Here is a 22,583-nt window from a genome sequence, read left to right on the forward strand (position 1 = left end):
TTTTTCATCTTATCAAAGCCAAAAGAATAAGAGAGGCTGTGAAGGAATGACTGTGTACAGCTATTAGAAGCGGAAGGTAGAACAAACTTGAACAAGGGGTTAAAATATATGCTTTTTTAAATATATAGACCTTAGCAAATATATTGATATGGTGTATAAGGAATTAAAGTGCTTTCATAGGGCTTTGGAAGAACATTTTTATTTTGTCAGGACCATGTTGGTGTGAACGTTTGTAATTGAAAGTGAACTGTTCAATGACAGAAGACTACAAAGATTTTTATTGTGACCGATAACATCAATTACAAAAAAAATCCCAGCTCAAAATTTTAAAGGTAATAAATAAAAGAAAAATAAATACACTATTAAATAAAGTACAAGACAGTTTGCCAAATTTAAACTGAGAACATGCCAATGTGTGAGGCGTTTTATGCCATTTCTTTTCTTAACACATTGAATGTAAGAAAGCAAGACAGAGGAATATTAAACATTACAAATAATTCAAAAAATAAATTCAAAATTGCAATTACATTTGCTTTTTTTGTGTGAATATCCAGATATCACACTTGCAGAATAAACAGCAACTAAACCAATAATTGTTGGATAAATTCACTTGCATTCAATTTCTAGATTTATTAGGAATTAAAACTCCTTTGTGAGGCACTACAAGGCCATATACCATATCATACCAAAATCATATTCCCATTACTATCCAGAAATTAAAGGAAAGCAAAAGTTTAACCAAACAAAACACTTTTGCAAAGTCTTATACAATGTAGTCGATGCATGTTAAAGCATTTCATTCTATAACTATTGGTTCCATAAAAAAAAACAAAAAAAAAAAAACAGGAAATCTGCATTATATGAATGTGCCGAAAAGTACAATATACAAAAATACAAATTGATCTCTTATTCAGATATATTACAACTACTACTACTGTTCCTGGACTTCTTGCAGTTTCTTTTTGCTTGTTTGGATTATCATTTGGTCCACACATAATACAAACAGAAAGATTACATCTGATATGACACTGCAGAATTATAACCTCAAGTATTTTATTGAATGTCACAGGAAAGTAATTATTAAATGAAACACGAGATAAAGAAAAGCCCAGCACTTAAGCTGAATCAGTTCTGCCACTGAAATATTTAGCATTTAAGTGCTCATTTTGTATTGCTCATGCTTGCTGAAAGCACAGTGAATTAAGACTGAACTTTAACCTTGCCATTTCTTTAAAAGCATAGAAATGTTAAGCTTCTGCACTATGTCAAACTTACTTCTAACCACCGGCCAGCCCACATTACAACAGGACCCTTTATGGCCTGTGTTGTATTCTGCTTTTCATAGACTGTCCTGCAATCATCACCTCAAATGAAGACCATCAGATTCACTGAGCTTCCTCCTTATCAGCATGTTAAGGATCATGATGAGATAAGAATGAGAATGACATGGTGCCACAGCACAAAGTAAACTGAAAGATCAATCGAAATCAGACATGACAAATGCCCAACCTCTGGAAGAATGATAGTTCTGATTTACTGCATGGTTGCTGATTAGATTCAGAGCTTCCTGCCAAGAAAGCATTACTTCTATTGAAAAAAATAAAACAATGTTTTGTAAAAATAGGTTTCCAATATAAACATTCTGACTGATATGTCATTTGCGTGTTTTTACTTTGTCCACCCTTCTCCTCCAATTTTGATACTTATATCAAATCTGCTATAAGGCTCCATTGCAATGAGAGTCCATCTTGTTAAGCTGGAGGGTGGTAGAGCCCAGGTTGTAAGGCTGACGCTGCAGCCCAAGGCCAGGGTAGCTTTCAGTTCCGAGTTTCTCAGTCAGCTAGAGAGTTTTGGTGGTCCACGTAGTGGTGAGTGCGTCACACAGCAAATACACTCAGGGTGCTAGTCTGGTCCTTAAGTCCCAATATACTGTAGGCGATCCTTTTCAGGTGTCCTGGCAGGCGAACGCCGATGTTACGGATATCCCTGTGAAAGAGAAAATTGTGAGGTTGTGAGAAAACAGCATTGCAGACTGCATTGCATATACTCAACTTTTATCATAAAAATCTACTCAAAATGACTAAAATATCAATGTTTAGAATTAACATGAACTTCAAAATTTCATTCATTGAATTCATTCATTAGTTCATTCGTTAATTCATTTAGAATTAACATGAACTTCAAAATTTCATTCATTGTCAACTTGGTCTGTTTTTTCAGTTTTGCTAACAGTTTCCCACGAATCTTTCAGCTGAATTTGTTTCTACCTAAAAAGAATGATCATTTAAGACCACAGATATGGTTTCAAAGCTTCAATATTCATGCTAAAACGTCCACCAAGAGCTGTTCTGCTCGTCATCTCAGATAACTAACTAGCCGAGCCAAATCTCTGCCAGTATAGCGGCGTAAAAAACTTTAAGGCAATGTTTGCCATCTCCACATAATCGACACTAGATTTTTCATTATATGCTGCTGAATGTAAATAAAAATGGCGAGGAAATAAACACCTTACTTTGTTTCTTGGAACAAACAGCAAAATCTAACCAATACCACTGAAATTGATGAAAATGACTCTCCTATTAAATGCCATTGTAACCTCTAACATTTTACAAGAACAGTTAAATAGAACCAACCAACAAATTAGCACCATAATCCCAAAGCACAATCCTAACCTTTACGGATCCTAAACCCTACAACAGAAGGTTTCCTCATCATATAACTCCCCTGTTAGGAAATTCCACTTAGCTATCCAAAGAGCCCCTTAAGCACCTTTCAGGCATTGTATTTATTGCCTTCACAACCAACCAATCGACGCTTGTATAATGGTGGAGTAAAGTAATTGTATTTTTAATTAACAAGGCTTAAAAAGGCACAATAACTACCATGAATCACTGTTGTTGGAAACCCAGCATTGGAAGACTCAAATACTTTCTGGGCTCCCCCACCACCACTGAGCTACCAGAACAGAACAGATGGACTACTCAACCATAAAATAAAGCAAAAACCAAATAAAAAAAAGACAAACACATCAAAGGCATTTCTGCTTCTCCACACATAGCTCATCCCACTTCCAGGCTAAATACACCCATGGGAGTGCAGTTATAGGTCACACAACTTCCAACTAGTGTAGAGTCCCTCACTTATGCTTTCTGTACATCTATCAGACAGACGGCTTCCTTTTTAAGGACTGGTACGGACACATCTACTACCTCAATCCACACCTCGTTGGAATTCGTCTTTTTTATTTATCCCACCAGTTCTGATGATTCTTTCTATTTCTTGAAAGGGGATTTACATAGCCTAAGCAGGGAGAAACCGTGGTTTCTGGCTGCACTAAGAACACAGCCCGTGACTGGTGCTGTGGTTGAAGGGAGGGACGATAAAGGAATAAGAAGGGATGGAGGAAGGGAGGGGGTGGAATAAGGGCGGCGCAGCCGGCCACAGGCGACCACATCCAGGCCACCAAAATATGAAAATAAATAAATAAATAAAATGTAGATTTTTCCATTCAACCCTTTTGCAGAACAAACTTTTCTCTTCTCTAAATGAAGAAAACATATAGATAACTATATCTTTTTGCTAAACTAAAGAAGCATTAAATTGTCCGTGGATGTACAAGTTTATCTGACTGACCAGTGTATAAACACGGTCAATGATTCTTAATACATCTTTAACAAACAAGCACTGATACATTCTGGAAATCTTGCCTTAGCTTTTAAAAGTACCGTCTTATTCAAATATGATCTCAATGCCAAACAAAGAAATCCACCCTATCTACACAAACCCAGATACAGTGTTCAAATAATCAGGGCCTGTTAGGCTACAATATTCAAATATATGATTTGCATATGGACTGTTTGCATCTTCATGTATTTTGAAGCACTTTATATCTTGAATACATAGTTAGCATAGCAACAATAATGTAAAAAAAAATCTAACTTATTTGCATTTGTAATTGATATGGTCATGAAACCCATTTGAAAAGCTTTTGTTCTAGGGTGGAGTGGGTCACGTCATGTGTGTGTTATCTGAAGTTATGTGCTGCTAAGGAAAAGACAGGATGTTTGCACTTTAAATGAACTTTGGCCCATCGCTCTGTTCCATGCAAATGTGTGTGAGAAATCCTCACTCATAAATTTGATTATATTCCTACTGTGAGCATTTGGCAATACTTACTCGCTCTTCATCTGCAGCACTTGCTCCATGCTAACGATGCCTGCCATGCTGAAGTTTTCGCTGTACTGGCTCATCTTAATAGACTCCAGCCACTCAGACACAGACCTGAAGGGAGATCCGTCAGAGCCACTGGTGCTTGGAAGCCGGATAGAAACTCTAAGAGAAACAGAAGAGAAAGTCAGCAGACCACATCAGGATACATTCTTTTTTTTTTTTTTTTTTTTTTTCAGTTTCTGTATCTTTGTTCTTATTACAGGAGACAGGCTTTGAAAGAAAAAACCCGTTTGCTCAGACACAGAATCTGATAAAAATAAAATCCTGTTTGCATGAATGCATGGATATAGAATGACAATAAAAAAAAAGCTAATTTAGTTTCATCTTAACTTTGCCACCACCCAGTTTCTCTTTGCTATCAGATCTAATTCCATAGTTGAATCACTTCTGTAAGACATTATGTACGTCTCCAGAACCCCAGCACCCTTTTTAATGCTCATTCTGTGAGTTTTTAGAAGAATATTTTATGAATGCTGAACTTACCGTGGGTCAAAGTCTGCGATGGTTTTGAGAGATTCAGGACTCTTTAGGAGTTTGTCAAGTAGGCTGAGGATATCCTGGAAGCGAGGTCTTTTTGAACGATCCTGCAACCAACACTGTAGCATGAGCTGGTACACAGCAGAAGGACAGTCCATCGGAGCAGGCAGACGGAACGCTTCATTAATGGCCTTCATCACCTTTAGCGAGACGTTTTCGAGGGAAAAAAAGGTTTTGCTAAGATGAAATCTCAAATAATTGTAAGGACACTCAGTTACTGTTCAAAACTAGTGATTTATGACTGTGTGTACCTCGTGGTTGCTCATGTCCCAGTAGGGCCTCTCTCCAAAGGCCATTACCTCCCACATGACTATGCCAAAGCTCCAAACATCACTGGCCGAGGTGAACTTCCTGTAAGCAATAGCCTCTGGAGCTGTCCAGCGAATGGGAATTTTCCCTCCCTGTAAAAGAAACCACAAAAACGCTTCAGACTTGAATGTTTCTCTTTAAGAAATGTCAAGGAAATAATAATTATAAAGTCTAGCTGTTAAAATAAAGATAACTGCAGTGAAGACCTGCTTGTACAAACAGTCTTCCGAAAATATTTCATTAAATTGCTAGGTGAATTCTACACATACACTAGTGGTGTAAGTGCCCTCTGGATCATCCTCCAGAACCCGGGACAGACCGAAGTCGGAAACTTTGCACTCCAGGTTGGAGTTGACCAGGATGTTTCGAGCAGCCAGGTCTCTGTGTACATAGCTCATGTCTGAGAGGTACTTCATGCCTGCCGCAATGCCACGGAGCATGCCAACTAACTGGAAGGATGACATTTCACCATCATGGTCCTAAACAATAAGATAAAAAGGTTTGATAAGAAAAGAAAGGCACCTTAAATGTATTTCTGTTCTGGGGTATTTCCAGTTTCACAATCTTACCCTCAGATATTTGTCCAATGCACCATTTTCCATGTACTCAGTAATGATCATAGCATGTTTGACTGAAACACATAAAAGAAAACAGTCATGCATTGACCTCCAGAAGGAAAAAAAAATAAAAATCTTTTGAGGAAATCAAAATGTCTGATGTCTTACATTTGGTAACCACACCCTCCAAGCGAATAATGTTTTGGTGAGAGAACTGGCCCATGATGCTGGCCTCACTCAGGAAGTCCTGCCTCTGCTTCTCAGTGTAACCTGGCTTCAGCGTCTTAATGGCCACCGCTGCCTCTTTTCGTCCAGGAGCTTTCAGGATGCCTCGGAAAACCTCTCCAAACTCACCTACAGCAGGGCAGCCCCCATTCATTATACATATGGGTATCAGATAAGACTTTCCGCACTACTGATTTCACTGTTTTCCACAGAGAGGCATTATGTTACATTCTTTGAAGCCATCTCAGATACCATAGAGAGGAAATGGTAAACAAGGCACGTGTTTGAAAGCACCTGGAGGTGCAGCCTACCACGAAACTCTAGAGTGGTCAGTATTTGGTTCTGGGGGAGGGAAACTGTATGTGTGTGTGTTATGAGGGCCTGGGAATCAGCTGTCACACACAAAGTAAAAAGTGAAAGAGGGCCGTGGGAAGGCCTGCGGGGGAGCTCACAGGGGAAAGGTGACCACGCTGCCCTAATCTTCTCCTCTCAGGGTAAGGGAGGCCTGACCATTTAGGTATATCCAATAAATACACAGAGTTTAAATTTACTGCTGTTTTTGGGGAGGGGCTCGTATAAATAAACCCTTGATTAATTGGTCTGTTTTTCCACCATTAGCACTGAGTTCAAACTAAAGCAAGAACAGGGTCATGTAGCAGGGTTAAAAAAATAATGGCAGATGCTCTCGTGGGAGGAACACACTTCCGTAAAAACTCTATTCAAAATATGTCTAAACATGCAGAGCATGAATCTGATAAGCAAAATCTTTTATGTTGCAATTCTCACTTGAGGCGGTGTGTGTGTGTGTGTGTGTGTGTGTGTGTGTGTGTGTGTGTGTGTGTGCGCTACAGTGCTTGAACATCTGAAAATAAATAATAGATAAAGCGACGGTTTTCTGGGATATTGCCCAGCAGTGTACCAACCTGCTCCAATGACTTTCTGTTTGGTGATGTGACTCGGATGAATCTCGCTGGCAAACTTAAGCACAGCCGTGTTGGGGTCTTCGTATGTATGAGGATCAACGTAAGTCTTAAGAGGCTTCAGTTGCTCTGGAGAGGAGAAGATTTACTGAGATTAGTAAAGAGATAAAGAAAGAGGAACAATAGGGTTGGGGGGAAAAAAAGCTTTCAAGTTTTTAATATTAACCTGAGCTGGAGAAATAAGCGTCCTCCGGTCCTTGCCTTGTGTGTGATTTTTTTCGGCTGCAGAAATAAAGACTTAATGAGTGAAGCATTTCTTTTCATACTTTAAACTTAAAAGAGGGCTGGCTTCAGGGCCGGCTCCATTCAGTCGAGGAGAGCTTTGATAAAAAAAAAAAAAGTAAAAAAAATTAAAAAAAAAAAAAAAACTGCCGGTGTTGCCAAGTGGTGACAAGGGTCTCGGGTTATCAGAGACAACTACCAACGCTTTGGGTCACCTTCACATAGCCACTCCAGTCTTATACCTAAAAGGACCAACCTCCTCTTATCTGGCACAATGTCCGGCCCCGATTAATTTCTTTTCAAAATGTGTGTCTAGTTAAAGCACTTATTGAGCAGTTGTATTCAACACCAGATTCTTTTCTCTGAGTGGTATGGAATGGATCCAGATAAAGAAAGTGCTATGAAAAGGATGATTCTGAATGGGTTTGGACATCTTGGATCATGCAGAGAAAAGAAGAGGGGTCATGAAAGAACCAAGTGAAAGAAACAAAGCAACAGTGTAAGGAAAAGAAATTGTTTCTGACCGTTTGCACAGGAGCAGGACTACCAGCACGATGAAGAGTATGGCACCTCCTCCTGCCACTGCTCCAAGAATCACTGCAGTGTTCCCAACTATTAAAAAAAAAAAAAAAAAAACCCCAGAAATAAATATCTCACTTAACGTTATAAAAATGCAAATTAAGTTTTGAAAACACTGAAAATTCCATTGGTTTAACCTTCTGGCAGTGTTGAAAACTCCTCCTCGACACTGTTGCTGCCCACATTGCTTTCATGGCTAAGAGCTTGAACTTGAAAAAGATAAACTGTGGATGGAGAAAGATCTTTGATGTCAACAAAGTTCTTGTCCAGAACCAGCACAGTGTACGTTTTACCGGTCTTCGCCTCATCCTTATCCTGCAAAAGTACAAAAGTGTGTTAAAAGGACAAGTGCACTGATAATCAAAATTATAATCTGATATTGTTCTGCTCCTGACCTTCTCGCAGTACATGAGCTTATAGCGGATGTTGCTGGGATTGGCTCGGCGAGACACGGACCAAGACAATGACAGGGTCTTAGAGCTCCTTTCTACCAAGTGCATTCCAGTTACACTTGGAGGGCCTGTGTGAGACATTTGGAAAAAAATCAAAAACAATGACTGAACCAATATATTAACACCAAATCTCATAGTCTAATGTGAAAAAGGCAGCAAACAATTCTTTTAATTAACCAAATCATTGTAACTTCTTGTTTGAGAAACAGTTACTAGTTTCACAGAAAGAAAGGGTGTAAAAATAATTGATAAGCTTTTCCACAAAGTTCTTTTTTAAGGCTGCTATTATTCCATATGACTGGATATTAAAATACATGCTACAAAATAACACTAGCTTTAATTCTACATGGCTGAAAATCTGTGCTCCATCTGTGAAAGGTACTGCAAAATCATGAAAAGGCCACAGACAACAATTATTACGAGCTTCAGATGATATAAGATGCATATGTGTTATCGTCATTATCACCACCACTTCTACAATGCTGACCTATGTATTGCAGGGCTGTCCTGATGGTGCTGGTGGCTCTCCGAGAGCTGAGCTGGGAAACACCATTCCGAGCCTCCACTGTGAATGTGTAGTTCAGATGTGGCTCCAGTTCACCAACGATCACAGAGGTCTCCGTTATGTCAATATTGCTGGGATCGTAACGTACTTTATCTCCGCAGGGCTGACACACACTGCCCTCGCAGCGTTCGCATTCCACGTTATAGGTAATATCAGAGCGTCCTCCTGTATCTCCTGGTGGACTCCAGGACAACTCCAGCTTTCCAGTGGCCATCTGAGTCGTGGTAGCAGTCAATGATTTAGGAGAGGAAGGTAAGCCTGTAAATTATAGAATTATGGTCAAAAAAAACATCACCCATTTAGTGAATCAAGCTCTAACTAATAAAAATATTAGGAACAAAATGTGAATATGGCAAAATAAAAGGGGCAGCCAAAGGGACCGACAGCAAGGTCAGTTAAAGATAATTTGTTGGGGTGCAATGCTGTAAAGTCTCACCTGAGCATGCAACTGTCAGAGGGTCCTCTGGAGCTCGATAAAACCCCTCCAGGCAGGGACAGCTCAGAGCGCCAGGACTCGAGGTGCGGGTGTTCTCTGGACATGGATTACAGGCTTCATTGGACACTGAAGCCTTAAAAAAGCCTGCCTTACACTCTGTAAAAAGACCAAACCATACAAAAGTTGGATAAGGAATAGAGCAATAATCCTCCTTTGAGACACAACATAATGTATAACTTCTCAAATTCAATCTCTTTTGAAGTCTCTCCTCCCTCTCTCTAGATTTGCTTTTGGATGAAATGTACAAGAGTGTACAAATGAGACAAAGTATGACTACAGCAAACATTCAAACCATCCCCCGTTTTCTGTGCAAACAAGACCAGTCATCCCACATTCCAGGCTTCAATATTAGACAAGTAAGGTGAGAAAGCAAACAGAATAAAACCAGCAGACGTGTCTATCAACACAGATTTGCAGATGTCAAAGTTTCCGCACAGTCAAACTATTTATTTTCTCAGTACAACTAAAGAAAACTAATCATGAGCTGACAAAACATGACATGACATGACACAGATGGTCAACTGTAAACTTTTACAAACTTAGTCGTACAACCATATATTAAACCGTACAAACAGGAAGAGAGAGAAAAGTCTCCTGTGTTCAGTCCAAAACATTACAAGTTCAGGTCATGTCCTTCCTCTGTCCACTTCCACAACTGTATCCCCTCCTGCACACATTCCTTCCTCTACTGTACCACTTACAGGCCACTCGGTTTAAACAGTTCTCTGACTGTCAATTTCACAGAAGCCAACCCAAAAATCAGCAACCGTATCGCAACACAAGAACAAGAAATCATGGTTGAGTCAATTGTGTGTGCATATGAGTGTATGGCAGTGGAACACCTCAAAGATAAAACAGGAGTTGGCTTCGACATGAGGGCAATTTAAAGAAAGAAGTGGTAGCACTAAGAGAAAAAGCTCAAAGAAATAAGCATTGTTTTGTTTGTTTTTTAAAAAAAGAAGAAGAAGAAGAAGAAGCAGCAGCTTACACCAAATTACAGTTTCCACTTCCAAGTGCTTTTTGTTTAAACAGCAAACAATATTAATTACAAAGTATGCCATCACTTCCTCCTCCAAAGCATGGTGTCAGCTGTGACTTTGTTCTGGGTTGGGCCACTTGCTCAAACAGGAGCAGAGCTATACTTTACCTCCACTATACGAGGACGTGTGTTCTCCAATTTCAAAAGATAATTCTCAGCATGAAAAAATTCAGCTTGGCAACCTAAAGCCAGTCAAGGCGTTAGCAGCTCCTCCTTTTAAGTCCGGTCGTTGTCTTGTTTTTTGTGCCAGCTGTTCCTGAGACTTTATTGCAACTTGTTAAGGTGACCCTGTGTGGAGGTGGGGATGGAGAGAGACAGAGGGGTTGACGGAGATGGATAGAAGGGATAACGATCCCTGCTGGGACTGAAGTAAAAACTGTGGTTGGGGGAGTAGGTGGTTGAAAGAAGAAAAAGACCCGACTTATTCACCACCAAGGGGGCAGAACAGCTGCTGCTGTGAACCCCAATTCACACAGCTGCAGCCTCTACCTCTCTAGCCGTAATCCTCTGAATTCTTGGATCCCCCTTGCTTGCTTGCAAGGGTCTGGTATGGGCATTCAGCAGCCTTTTCAGCCCTGACAACAGGCACAGGCCGTCGCGCTATTCAGCTTGAAGGAAAACACTTGTTGCAAATAGTGGAGATGCCACATGCCACATGAATACGTGGGCTGCCTTCTTAACAATGAGGAACAAAAGCCTGATTTTTTTTTCTGTGAGCAGGTATGAAGGGTTTAAGGTGGAGTTTTTAACCCATTTATTAAAAAAATTCACTGTCAAAAGAAAGAATATCTTGAGCGTTCCTTAAAAATGGACAGTCTAGGAATCGAATTTGAAATAACATTCCTTTCAAGTCCAAAATCTCAGGTCTTTGACCTGGCATAACTCTGCTCATAACTTTTCACTTTCAAATCTACAAGTCTGAGCAGGGCTTTGTCTTTGTGCCCTGGACACAACAGGAAGCAGGAAGCTTTGCTTCCTTCCGAGGGCAGCCAATCAAAGCATGAATACGCTCAGGAGTAGAATGTTAGCCAGACTTGAGAGATGGAAATAGGATGAATTTATTGGCAAAAACAGAAGAAGAGGTCAGAGGAAAATACAGAGGAATGACTTTTGAGAAACACAAAATGACTTTTTGTGTAAAATAGACATCCCTACAGGTCAGGGTAAGGGTGAGTTGCAAATCTGGTTTCAAACTCTCAGCCTGTTTGGCATCGGGGGGGGGGGGGGGGGTGTTAGGCCTTAAGAGGCTCTGAGTGACTGTTTGTTTATTGTGACAGTAGCTGAATCCTGTTCTCCGGTGGCCTATCAGGATCTGGGAGCTATGAGGGTTGATTTGGGCGGTCACGGTGAAGACGGATGAGCTGGTGACATTAACGGATGGATGCACGGACGGATGGCGGGTGGGAAAGGGGTGAATGAATGAGTGTATACATGCTGGCTGGACAACAGGAATCCCTCCAGGACAGGAGTTAAACGGGAGTGTTTCGCATAAGAAAAAAAAAGAGGGGAAACAAAAAGCCCAGTCATTCGAATCTACACTCGGGGGGCTTACATGTGGCCTGAGGCAGAAATGAGTTAAAGTGTCCTGCTTTACCAGGAGCTGATGGCCAAGTAAAACAAACAGAGCAGAGAAGTGAGTGAGGAGAGTGGCCAGGGGCTTGGTACATGGTGGGAGAAGGTAGAATTCAGAAATACGGGCAGTGGGGGGAAAGAAAGACAAATATACAGTGAAATGGACTGAATATATTATTCTGGTAAAGGAAAAAATTAAGATTAGGACAATAAATAGAGAGATAAGAATATGATTTTCCTCTCTGAGACAATGAAAATAAATACTGAACTCTGTTCCTTTTGAGTTCATTATCAGTTAGATTCTGGTAAAGGCAGAGTTCCTGATTTCTAAGTCTTAGATCATCCTTGAGGTTCACAATTGTATTGTCTGTGCTATATTTCTTATCTTCTCTTCTGTCAGTGTGGCTTGTTAGAGCAGTCAGTTGGTCAGCGAAGACAAAGCCATGGCTGTGGTGCGGGGGTCAGCTGTAACATGAAGCCAGAAGGAGGTAGGAGATTGAGGAAGGTGCTAGGTATGTTGAGAGCATTAGTCCAAAGGATTACCAGCCCAATGGACCAGCTGTAAGAGAATTACATCTACGCTTTACAATTCCACTCGGTCTTTCATCTCGTCGTTAACAAACACAATAAATGCTCTAATCCTTTTCTTTTCACACTTATTACTACTTCTCACTGAGGGGAAGGAGTGAGAGAGAAGCAACAAGAAGAAGATGAGTGGGAGCAAAAGGCTCAGCTAGAAGGGCTGGAGGATTTAGTAATTAACAAAAGGACTTAACACCACCTAAAGAGATGACCGAATCACAGCAGAAATAAGACTTCATTAGAGCCATCTTTAAACAGATCTTTTAAATTCCTCAGATTTAGACAACAGGACAGGAAGATCATGTACCTACAGGAAGATTGTGTACAAATCTTCCTGTGCTAACAACAAAACAAGTAGCTGATTCACTTTACACACTGTGGTTTAAAAGAGTTTGCCATGTTTTCATGAGATTACGTTTCATTGTTTACTAGGAAACATTTTTCGAAAGCCATTTGCTCGGATTTAAGCGTCTGCTTCAAATACTAGTGCAATTCAGCGTACCAGAGTAAAGGCCAAGCAAACAAATATGCAAAATTCTCTATTAATTGAAAAATAAATCAGAGAATGAAAGCGGCGTACGGGTTCAACAATAGAAATCCCTGAGCCGACGAGTCTGAGGGTCAGGGAGGATTAGCGGGCCTCCGGTTTCCGCTGTAGCTCGTCCTGTTGGGGCCACGCGGCACTGACGTGGGGGCAGGAAAGTGCTGATCTCACACCCCAACCGCATAATGCACTCTATGCATACACACAGTCTACCCCCATTATATGGTTTCCCACACAGGAAACATGTCCCAAAAGGACTCGCATTTTAAAACCCTAAACTAAATACTCTTTAATACCCTAAACAATACAAACACAACACACATTATTTTCAAGACACACTCAACTGGCAATGGCGTTTTTGTACAAAGCAGGAAGTGCCGATGAATCAACATTGCCAAATGTTATCAAAACTATCTGCTACTTCAATAGAGAAAAATCCGGACACTTTTTCCCTCTTTCTGATGACTCATTTCAGGACAGAAAATTCTTCTCGCCTCACACGTCATCCAAAGTAACTGAATCCAAATAAATATGCTTGTATATATATATATTATATATATATATATATATATATATATATATATATATATATATATATATATATATATATATATATATATTTTTTTTTTTTTTTTATTTCACCATGATGACTCTTTTGCTGTATTGCTGAACATTAATCAGAACGATCATTATGAACAAACATGTACTTTTGATATGAGAACCTGCCACTCAGTTGGAGGGGGATCAAAGACTACATTTGAGTTTTCCCTCATTATCCTGTCAAAAGAGGTTCAACATTGCCTCAATCTGAAATGTTTAAGCTGTGAGCTTGTCGTATTTCAGAAATTGTGGATTTGTACGCAACACATGGGTAATTTCCACTTGCTTAATTGGAGAAGAGAACATTAGCCTGAAGGAAAGGTGGGAGTAATTATAGGTCAAAACTAGAGCAAAAACCTTAAGCATCAGATCACCATTGTGCACGACTTCTTTCCCAAGCACGCAGAGTGAGAAGATGATTATATTTACATGCTAAAAGAAGCGCAGGCAAATCCTCAGATTTCAGCTCTCCTCCAAAGAACAAAATGCTATTCAGACTCATCTCTCCATCGTCTACGCGGCTCCCTCACCTTTCACCTCCATAGATCGGTGAAACAATGTGCTCTCTGGGCCGGTAAACTCTGCAAACAGCCCAGCATGAGGGCTGCACTTAGAACCAGTTTCGGGTTCATTTCTTTATCCCTCTATTATGCTGCAGATCCACAGCTCTTCTCGCCACAGGGCTCCAGAACAAACATTGTCTAAAGACTTCAGGGAAATGGCGGAGTCAAACCGAATGAAGAACTCAATAAGTGAAATATATTAAAGTTATATTTAGATGTGTGCATCTCTAAGTCCGTAAAAATCACTCATGATTTAATTATGGTTTTGTATATTCCTTACATGTTAAGAGTATAACAGTTTATGCATAATTTAAACTGTGCCTAAACATAAATAACTATAATCATCTGTTTGTCCTTGAGATGCAAATTGATACGCAAAGCTGTTTATTGCACAATAATTGACTTTTCCAGGGTAGACATAAATAATGTAAACAGGGCCAAATAAAACCAGATTTAAAAGTAAATGCCACGTGCAGGACCTGAACCTGCCCTCAAAAGACCAGACAGACAAACAAAAACCAAGCAAGCAACTGTATATGTCTTAACCCTGGTTCTCAAAACAGAGTTAAGAAAGCTTGGTCACCTTTGTCTGAGGTCATGCGACTTTTATAGGGCTTGTGGAAAAAAAACAAACAAACAAAAAAAAACAATAAAACTTTTAGCATTCCCACACAGCACATATAGCTCAGAAACTGTCTGGGAAAATGGACAAGTCTGTTTTAACTGTATTTGACTGGACTGCTTTAGTATTTTGCCGTTCAATGCTGAAACTCTCTTTTAAGGTTTTCTGGTTTAAAATTGTCACACAGAGAGAATAACTGATCCAAGCCGGAAAAGGTTCTTTAAAATGGGGTAGGAGTAAGGTAGAAGTAAGGGTAGGGGTAGTGAACCTCCACCACCCTTATAGAGGACCACTGAGACTGTTAATATTGGTGCATGTTTGATTTATGTCATTATAAGGATGGGGAGTAATAAAACTTATATTTGAAGGTTAATATGGATGAGTGGTGGGTGTAGGGCATAACAAATATGACATGTGACAGTTGATGTAACCGAAGCAACAGTAGACATAAAAGTAACGCGAGACATATTGTATGGATGGACGGATGGATGGACGGATGGATGGATGGATGGCAGAAAAACTTAATAATAGAAATAATCAAAATGTAAAGCACCACCCATGTGTGATTTAGCTGCATAGGTTTGTGAAAATGAAAACCACTAAAAAAAAAAAAAAAAAGAGTTTTAGTAATAGAATTTATAGTAGTAACAAAATGATCTAAACATTATTTGCTGATAACCCAATAATAGAATAATATTTCCACCACAAATCATTTAGCTGTGGAGTAAATGTGTGTGGACTTCATTCATCAAGGGATTTTTTTTAACTCTCTGCAGCAAAATTTGGAACCATCAGTAAAAGAAGTTCTTTAAAATAAAATCAAAACTGGTTCCCTTATGGAATTGTGGTCATGTCTTTTTCCGTTTTAAACCGGTATTTTAATGTTACACGCCCTTCGGAAAAACCGATAAATCCTTAAGGGTTCTTCAGTTGGTTCCCCTGGGGGATTCATTATACTTTATATATACACAGTATACACAGGAGTGTTTCTCTATTAAATAATTTTCCTTTAGGATGCCAAAAGCCTTCCATATGACTTTTTCTTTTGTCTATTGTATTTTTTTCTTTTGCTCTTAAACTTCTAAAGTATTTCGCTGGGACGTCTTTCGAATAACCGAACAATTTGGCAAATTTATTACGTCAAACAAAATATAGGTAACCGATATTACTACGAAAACTGAGATGAAAAAAAAAATGGTTACAGTCTACAAACAAACCTAGCACTTAGTGTTCTTACACTTATATCCGCACCCAAGTCAATTACAACCCGACAGCTCACTAAACCACGCAGCAGAGTTTCCACTTAGTCACCATCCGCTTTAATTCCAGTAAAAAGAAGAAAAAGAGAAAAAAAATAAATTAAAAGTTAAAGACCTTCTTTAAAAAGAAATACAAATAACAGCCTGAAAGATTGTGGATCATTATGCCTAAACCGCTCGCTTTATTCCTCCTTGTGCACCTACAATACGGCAGCCAACATCCTTCGGTGGCTTCCAGAAACTATAGTTATTTGTCCGACTGAGCATCAGAGGGCTTTATGGCCTGCGACAGGGCGTGGGCACACTAGTCCTCTTGTGCAATCTAAGCAGTAGGTTGGGCAGCAAGGCTTTGTGTGGTCAACTAAGGTATGTGTCTTGATGCCAGGGAGGATTATGAGCATGGAATAGTGTGTTTTATTGTTGCAAAAGTGTTAGTGTTAATACTAAAAGGAGTGTGGGTTCACCGCTACTCTGTTTGGGTTTATTCTACCATCTCGTTTGACTGAAGGCTGTCACACGCCTTTCTCCAATCTTGTTTTTAGTGCCCTCTGTTGCTTGCCCTTCCTCGTAGATCCATCACAGAGCGGCGGCACTGGCCTGCAGCTCTCCATGGGGAATTCCTCAGGCCTGCAGTAATCAGGGAGGCTTCTTGGTAAAACTAACAGGAATGTACCACAAAAGGTGGGGCCAAGTGGGACCGATAGCTGAAGCTGAAGCTGAACACTGAACTACATTGTTCTGCAACCTTAACATTCCATTCCAGAACCTTTCCATCATTCCCTCCCTCTTGGTCTGTGTCAACCTCCATATCTCATGATAGACACCAGTGCTATGTGCTTTTCTCCTTTACATTAACTTCATGACTCTGCCCAAAGACAGAATTACTAATGAACTTCTCCAAAATTGAGAAATATCTCAATTATCTGAGTCACTGTATTGTTAAAGCATTATTACCTGCCTCTGCAAGAGTACCCATTACAGGAAAAGCATTGTTAAAATGCTAGGGTTTGCATACATTAGTAATGGAATCATTCTGAACAGGTCCTAGCATGCCAAGACTCCCGTGGACGTTTCTTTGCTTACAGAACACCTGAATGTCAAACAGCTAAGCTCTTTCTAGAATACAGAACCATGAAAAAAAAAAAAAAACACACAAGGAAAGGCAAGGAGAAATACTCTGAAGCAGGTTTTAAGCCAATGAAAAAAACTCCTGCCTTGAGCAAAAGCATTTGCTTAAGTCTGACAAAGAATGCTTGGGTTAAATAGGTAAGAACTACAACTGTAAAGAGAAAACTTGTCTCAATGCTTAGCACACTTCACTTGCAAATAGTGAACATATTTTTTTACAAAATAGAGTAATAAAATTGAAGTGTGGTGTATTCATGGACGAAATATGAAAATCTCTAAATAATGTGTATTTGAAATACATGTTTTTTTGTCTTTTGTGTTGTAATATGTTGTTTTGTTTTTATCTTCAACAAAGAAAAAAGATATATAGAGTACAAAATAGAAAGAGTTATTCAAATTTTTCTTATAGTCAACTTTAAAAAGCAATTCCATCCATTTTACTTGTACACAAGGCTTTGTGTATTGTACAACAGTAGATAATCTTGTTTCGGTCTAAAACAATAAAAGAAAATCAGACTTCATAGCTGGCAGTTGAGAAGAGATTAAATTATTCAAGACCAAAGGTCTTACCTCTGCATGTGTCGTTTACCACTTCATAGCCAGGGCTGCATTGGCACTTGCCCACAGGCACCACCCATTCTCCATCCGGAGTGCAGTAAATGAGTGGCTGGTCCACACTCACAGCATTTTCCACACAAGTCCCCACCACCTCCCGCAGTGTCTTTTTCTCGTCCTGAGGGACCGCGACTGTCTCAGGGAATGTTGCCAAGCTCTTCACTGTGGTGGGACATGTTTTGTAATAAACCCTTACAGAGAAGATAGCTACACACGCCCCAATGTCCTGGAAGGCCAAATAAAAGCCTTTGCGGGAAAGACTGTCCACCGACTTTGTCTCTATATTGATCCTCATATTTCCTAAATCAGAGACTTCATCTGGTGCAATAGTTGACACCTTGCGGAACTGGCCCTTGCGGAAGCTAGTACCGATGTCAGCATCGGCTTCAGAAGCGTATAGGTTGAAGGTTTCTTTGCAGGTAAGGGAGTCTGCACTGAAAGAATTGCAGTCCCGCACGAAAAAGTGAATCTCCACAAACACCCGTGTGGCGGAGGGGTGACGCTGAATGAAGGTGGTACGTAGCCAGTTGTCCTGCTCTCGGGCTTCCACATTGCAAACAAAGTAGTTATAGCGGAAGGTGCCATTAACTGGCTGCTGGCTTATCTCCCACTGCAAGCAGAAAAAAGGGAAGAGTCAACTAAGAAATTTTTCAAAACCAAGATTGCAGAGGAGTAATGGATGAGGGCAAAAATAACAAAAAAATGGCCTCAACATGGAATTTTAAGTACTACTGAGGACACTGGATCATTACCATCATTATCATCTTTTAGAAGAATAAATAGCATTTCATTTCACCTACACTAAATAGACTGATGAAACTTGGACTAACAAATTTTTCCAGAGGCAGTTTGTGGGATTTTTTTCCCCCTCCACATGTTGCCACTGTGCCATTAATTACAGGAGAGGTGGATTATTTTCACAGTGTGTGGCATCACAATAAAATGGTCCATACCATGAAAGTGCAGAACAAATGCTTGTATAAAAAGTTGCTCCCTTCATCAACACAATTCATAGATATAAATCTCCCTTATACTCTCTTCAAATGCCAGGCAGCTCATTAAGTGTGCAATTAAGCCTCTATAAGGCCTAACCTTGCTAACTGCTTGCCATGTAAAATCCTCCAAAAACCAGAGCATTTTCCAAACAATTGCATTTGTTCTAAATTTCTGTTCAAGAGTGCATGTAGAAAATTTGTTAATAAATACAAGACAAAACTTGTCTCAAAATATTTAGGTATGAGAACAATTTGAATATGAAAGATGACACATAAAGCATGGTGGCTAAAGGATATAGATATATAGATAGATAGATAGTTATAGTTAATACCTATAAGTCATTATATGGTGTAGGTTATCACAGGTGTTTCTTCATTAAGACAGTAATTTGCTTAAAAAAAAAAACAAAAAAAAACTTTTCTAATCTGATATGAATATTCCATGTCTTGTCTCAGATAAAATCTTTTCTTGACATATCTGGTACAACTCAAGCAGACCACATGCCCTGCCTTCTGAAGATCAGGTATAGAGACTAAATACATTACTGTGATTTTTTTTTTTTTTTTAAAGATGATTTTGTTCTATAGATTGTTGTTCCCGGATGCATACGCATTTCTTTTGATTTCTTGGAATAACTCGTACATAAAATGTTAATTAGAATCTACAAACCATGAGGAAGGAACTTTACCACTCAGATGTGCATGTATGACTTGACAGTACCCGTTTAGACGTAATATATGATCATGGTAGAAGTTTCCATGAGCATTTTGCTTCCTCAAATCTGTTAAAACTCACGTTTTAAAAGCGCCACATGTGCTTGAGTCTAAATGTTAATGACACCCTTATAGCTCTGTTCAACACAGGGCTTTAAAACCACAGCCAGTATGGAGCAGTAAAACTCCAGGCCTCTCTCAGGAGAAGTACAGACATGTCTGAGAAGGAGAGGAGCTATAGCTCAAAAACACACACAACCCAATGCTTAACACAGCCTGGAGAAACCCTAAAGGAATAACATTAAATCCGAATAAACATCTATTAGTGTTTTGCCTCACGTTAAGGTGGTATCATATTAAATCAGTGCTACTCACTCCGTTCTGGTCGGGCCATGTCAGCCAGCCCAACTCTCCTCCAGATTCCACCATGTCCAAAAGCACCTCTGGGTGAATAAAGAAGAAGAAAAACAGTGGAATAAAAAAGAAGATAAATCCACAGCAGGTAAAAGACAAATTTTAATATTAAAAGGTTAAATGTTAAAATGCTTTATTGGAAAATAAAGAAGAAAAAAACCCACAGTGGAATAAAAAAGAAGATAAATCCACAGCAGGTGACGGACAAATTTTAATATTAAAAGGTTAAATATTATAAATGTTTACTGTTTTATTATTATTATTATTATTATTATTATTATTATTATTACTATTATAACAACAACTTATCTATTTTGTAGAGATTTGTGTGCTGTGATTTCTTTTCTTTTCTTTTTTTTTTTTTAATTAAAATAAAACTTTTTTTCTCAGACAAATAACCAGTGTAGAAGTCCAGAAGTCGAACCCTGAATAAAACTGTTCAGACTTTAAACAGAAGGAACCGAGCGCACGCTTCTGACACCGAGCTCGATTCCAATTCAACTCGTTTTTTTCTTTAGTAAACTCGATTGTGTCAATTACGCTTCACGTCTTAGCTCTAATATTTTACAAGGAGAAAAGAGCCGAATGTGGCAAAGTGACTCCTAATCATGTGAATCAACCAACATTTACCCAGATTTCTTTTTTAAACCAATACAAAATGTTAACTTACTTTCTTTATTTTGAAGAGAAATAAATACGCAGTTCATAAATACATTGACAAAAAAAATTGGTTTTATCCACCGGTAATCCATTCTGTGTCCGGAGTCAGTGAATATCTGTGAGAAACTCCACGCGGAAACGAGCTGCTCTACCAGTTGCGCTTATCGGTCTCTCATTGAGAAACGCTCACAGAGAGCCACAAACTCCGCCCCTGGAATGTTAAGAACGTTTTTTTTATGGTAAATGGGGTGTGGCCCCGGGAAAGTTCCACGCCCACGATCTGTCAAATTTAAACTACCTGTAGCCTGTAATTTGCACCATTAGCCGCTGGCCAAGTTCAAGGAAGGTAGAACTGAACAAGAACTTTGCTTGAGATCTATCTAGTGCAAATGTTTTAGCATCCCCCAAAATTTCTGAGTGGAAAAAAAAACTCTATCTATCTATCTATCTATCTATCTATCTATCTATCTATCTATCTATCTATCTGTCTGTCTGTTTGTATGTCTGTCTGTATATCTGTCTATCTATCTATATCTATCTATCTATCTATCTATCTATCTATCTATCTATCTGTCTGTCTGTCTGTCTGTCTGTCTGTCTGTCTGTCTGTCTGTCTGTATATCTGTCTATCTATTTATCTATCTATCTATCTATCTATCTATCTATCTATCTATCTATCTATCTATCTATCTATCTGTCTGTCTGTCTGTCTGTATATCTATCTATCTATCTATCTATCTATCTATCTATCTATCTATCTATCTATCTATCTATCTATCTGTCTGTCTGTCTATCTATCTATCTATCTATCTATCTATCTATCTATCTATCTATCTATCTATCTATCTATCTATCTGTCTGTCTGTCTGTCTGTCTGTCTTTATATCTGTCTATCTATCTATCTATCTATCTATCTATCTATCTATCTATCTATCTATCTATCTATCTATCTATCTATCTATCTATCTATCTATCTATCTGTCTGTCTGTCTGTCTGTCTTTATATCTGTCTGTCTGTCTGTCTGTCTGTCTGTATATCTGTCTGTCTATCTATCTATCTATCTATCTATCTATCTATCTATCTATCTATCTATCTATCTATCTATCTATCTATCTATCTATCTTTCTGTCTATCTGTCTATCTGTCTGTCTGTCTACATAGGATTTTTCATCAAAGAAAAATGGGTAGGCGTGGGTCAGGGAACCAACTAATATCTCACCAGACAGAACAACCCAACAGATCACCTGTGGGAAATATTTTGAATATTTTTAAATTTATATAACAGCAACAATTTCTTTATTCTCTTTATTTTGTCATTAAGGTATGCAAGCATTCAAATGTATTTCCTATCTGTCTTATCTGAAAAAGTCTTTAAAATTCAGCATAAACAGCTGTTTTTTAATAAAACCGGTGAAGAAGGTTACAGACATTTTTGAAAAATCAATGTATCTCTCTCTGATTGCTGAATATAAACATCTAGTTTCACCATCTAATGAATAAGTTGCACTACTACTGTACACTACTCAGGAGGAGGCACAGGATGACAATGTGCTTGAGCTTTAACACAGCTGAAGTTGTGATAAAGGCTTCCCCTGGCAACTCTGAGGAATTTCAGAGTCAAGCTCCCTATGTTTTGAAACCCCCACTTTGCTGACTCCACGAGAGCCTCGTACACACTGAAAGGCATCAGCACACAATAGCCCCGGTGACAAGAGGGTTGGCAACTTTAAAGACGACAGGATCTTACAACAATCCTTTCATTTGTTTTTGCATCATTTTACACAGGAAGCAGCTCATACAGCTTGTACATTGCAGCCCAAAAGAACACAATGCAATTGATGATGAAACATCAAATAAGATTTGCAATTCTAACGAAGTATCAAATTCAATATTTTTATTCAACATAAATCTTAGGAAGTGTAATATAAGTAGGTACCCACAAGCAATCTGGGCCACACTATTTTGGGTTACAGCTTCGCGTGAACTGGATTCTTGCATAACAAATTGAAATCTTTTGTTTTCTTCCACACTTTGTTGAGACTCACCTTGGGGAAAAGATTTAGAATTATTGCTTCTGTCACAGGAGCACCGGTGTTTGTCAAAATGTCCATGGCTCACGCCTC

At 39.0% G+C, this 22,583-nt stretch overlaps 1 protein-coding gene across 1 annotated transcript; it reads right to left on the minus strand.

Moving 5' to 3' along the window:
* Positions 1 to 255: 255 nt before the first annotated feature.
* On the minus strand, positions 256 to 20,647 carry epha2b (eph receptor A2 b). The gene is made up of 17 exons (XM_047807357.1): positions 20,470 to 20,647; positions 19,761 to 19,828; positions 17,632 to 18,286; positions 9,093 to 9,248; positions 8,579 to 8,914; positions 8,035 to 8,159; positions 7,777 to 7,954; positions 7,585 to 7,672; positions 7,005 to 7,060; positions 6,782 to 6,907; positions 5,802 to 5,987; positions 5,646 to 5,707; positions 5,346 to 5,555; positions 5,019 to 5,168; positions 4,714 to 4,907; positions 4,177 to 4,332; positions 256 to 1,986 (listed from the first exon to the last, which is right to left on the minus strand). Exons 1-17 carry the CDS (start codon positions 20,549 to 20,551, stop codon positions 1,878 to 1,880), a joined length of 2,937 nt encoding a protein of 978 aa, XP_047663313.1. The 5' UTR covers positions 20,552 to 20,647; the 3' UTR covers positions 256 to 1,877.
* Positions 20,648 to 22,583: the final 1,936 nt, after the last annotated feature.

Source organism: Tachysurus fulvidraco, chromosome 23, assembly GCF_022655615.1.
Source record: "Tachysurus fulvidraco isolate hzauxx_2018 chromosome 23, HZAU_PFXX_2.0, whole genome shotgun sequence".
Classification (NCBI taxonomy): domain Eukaryota; kingdom Metazoa; phylum Chordata; class Actinopteri; order Siluriformes; family Bagridae; genus Tachysurus; species Tachysurus fulvidraco.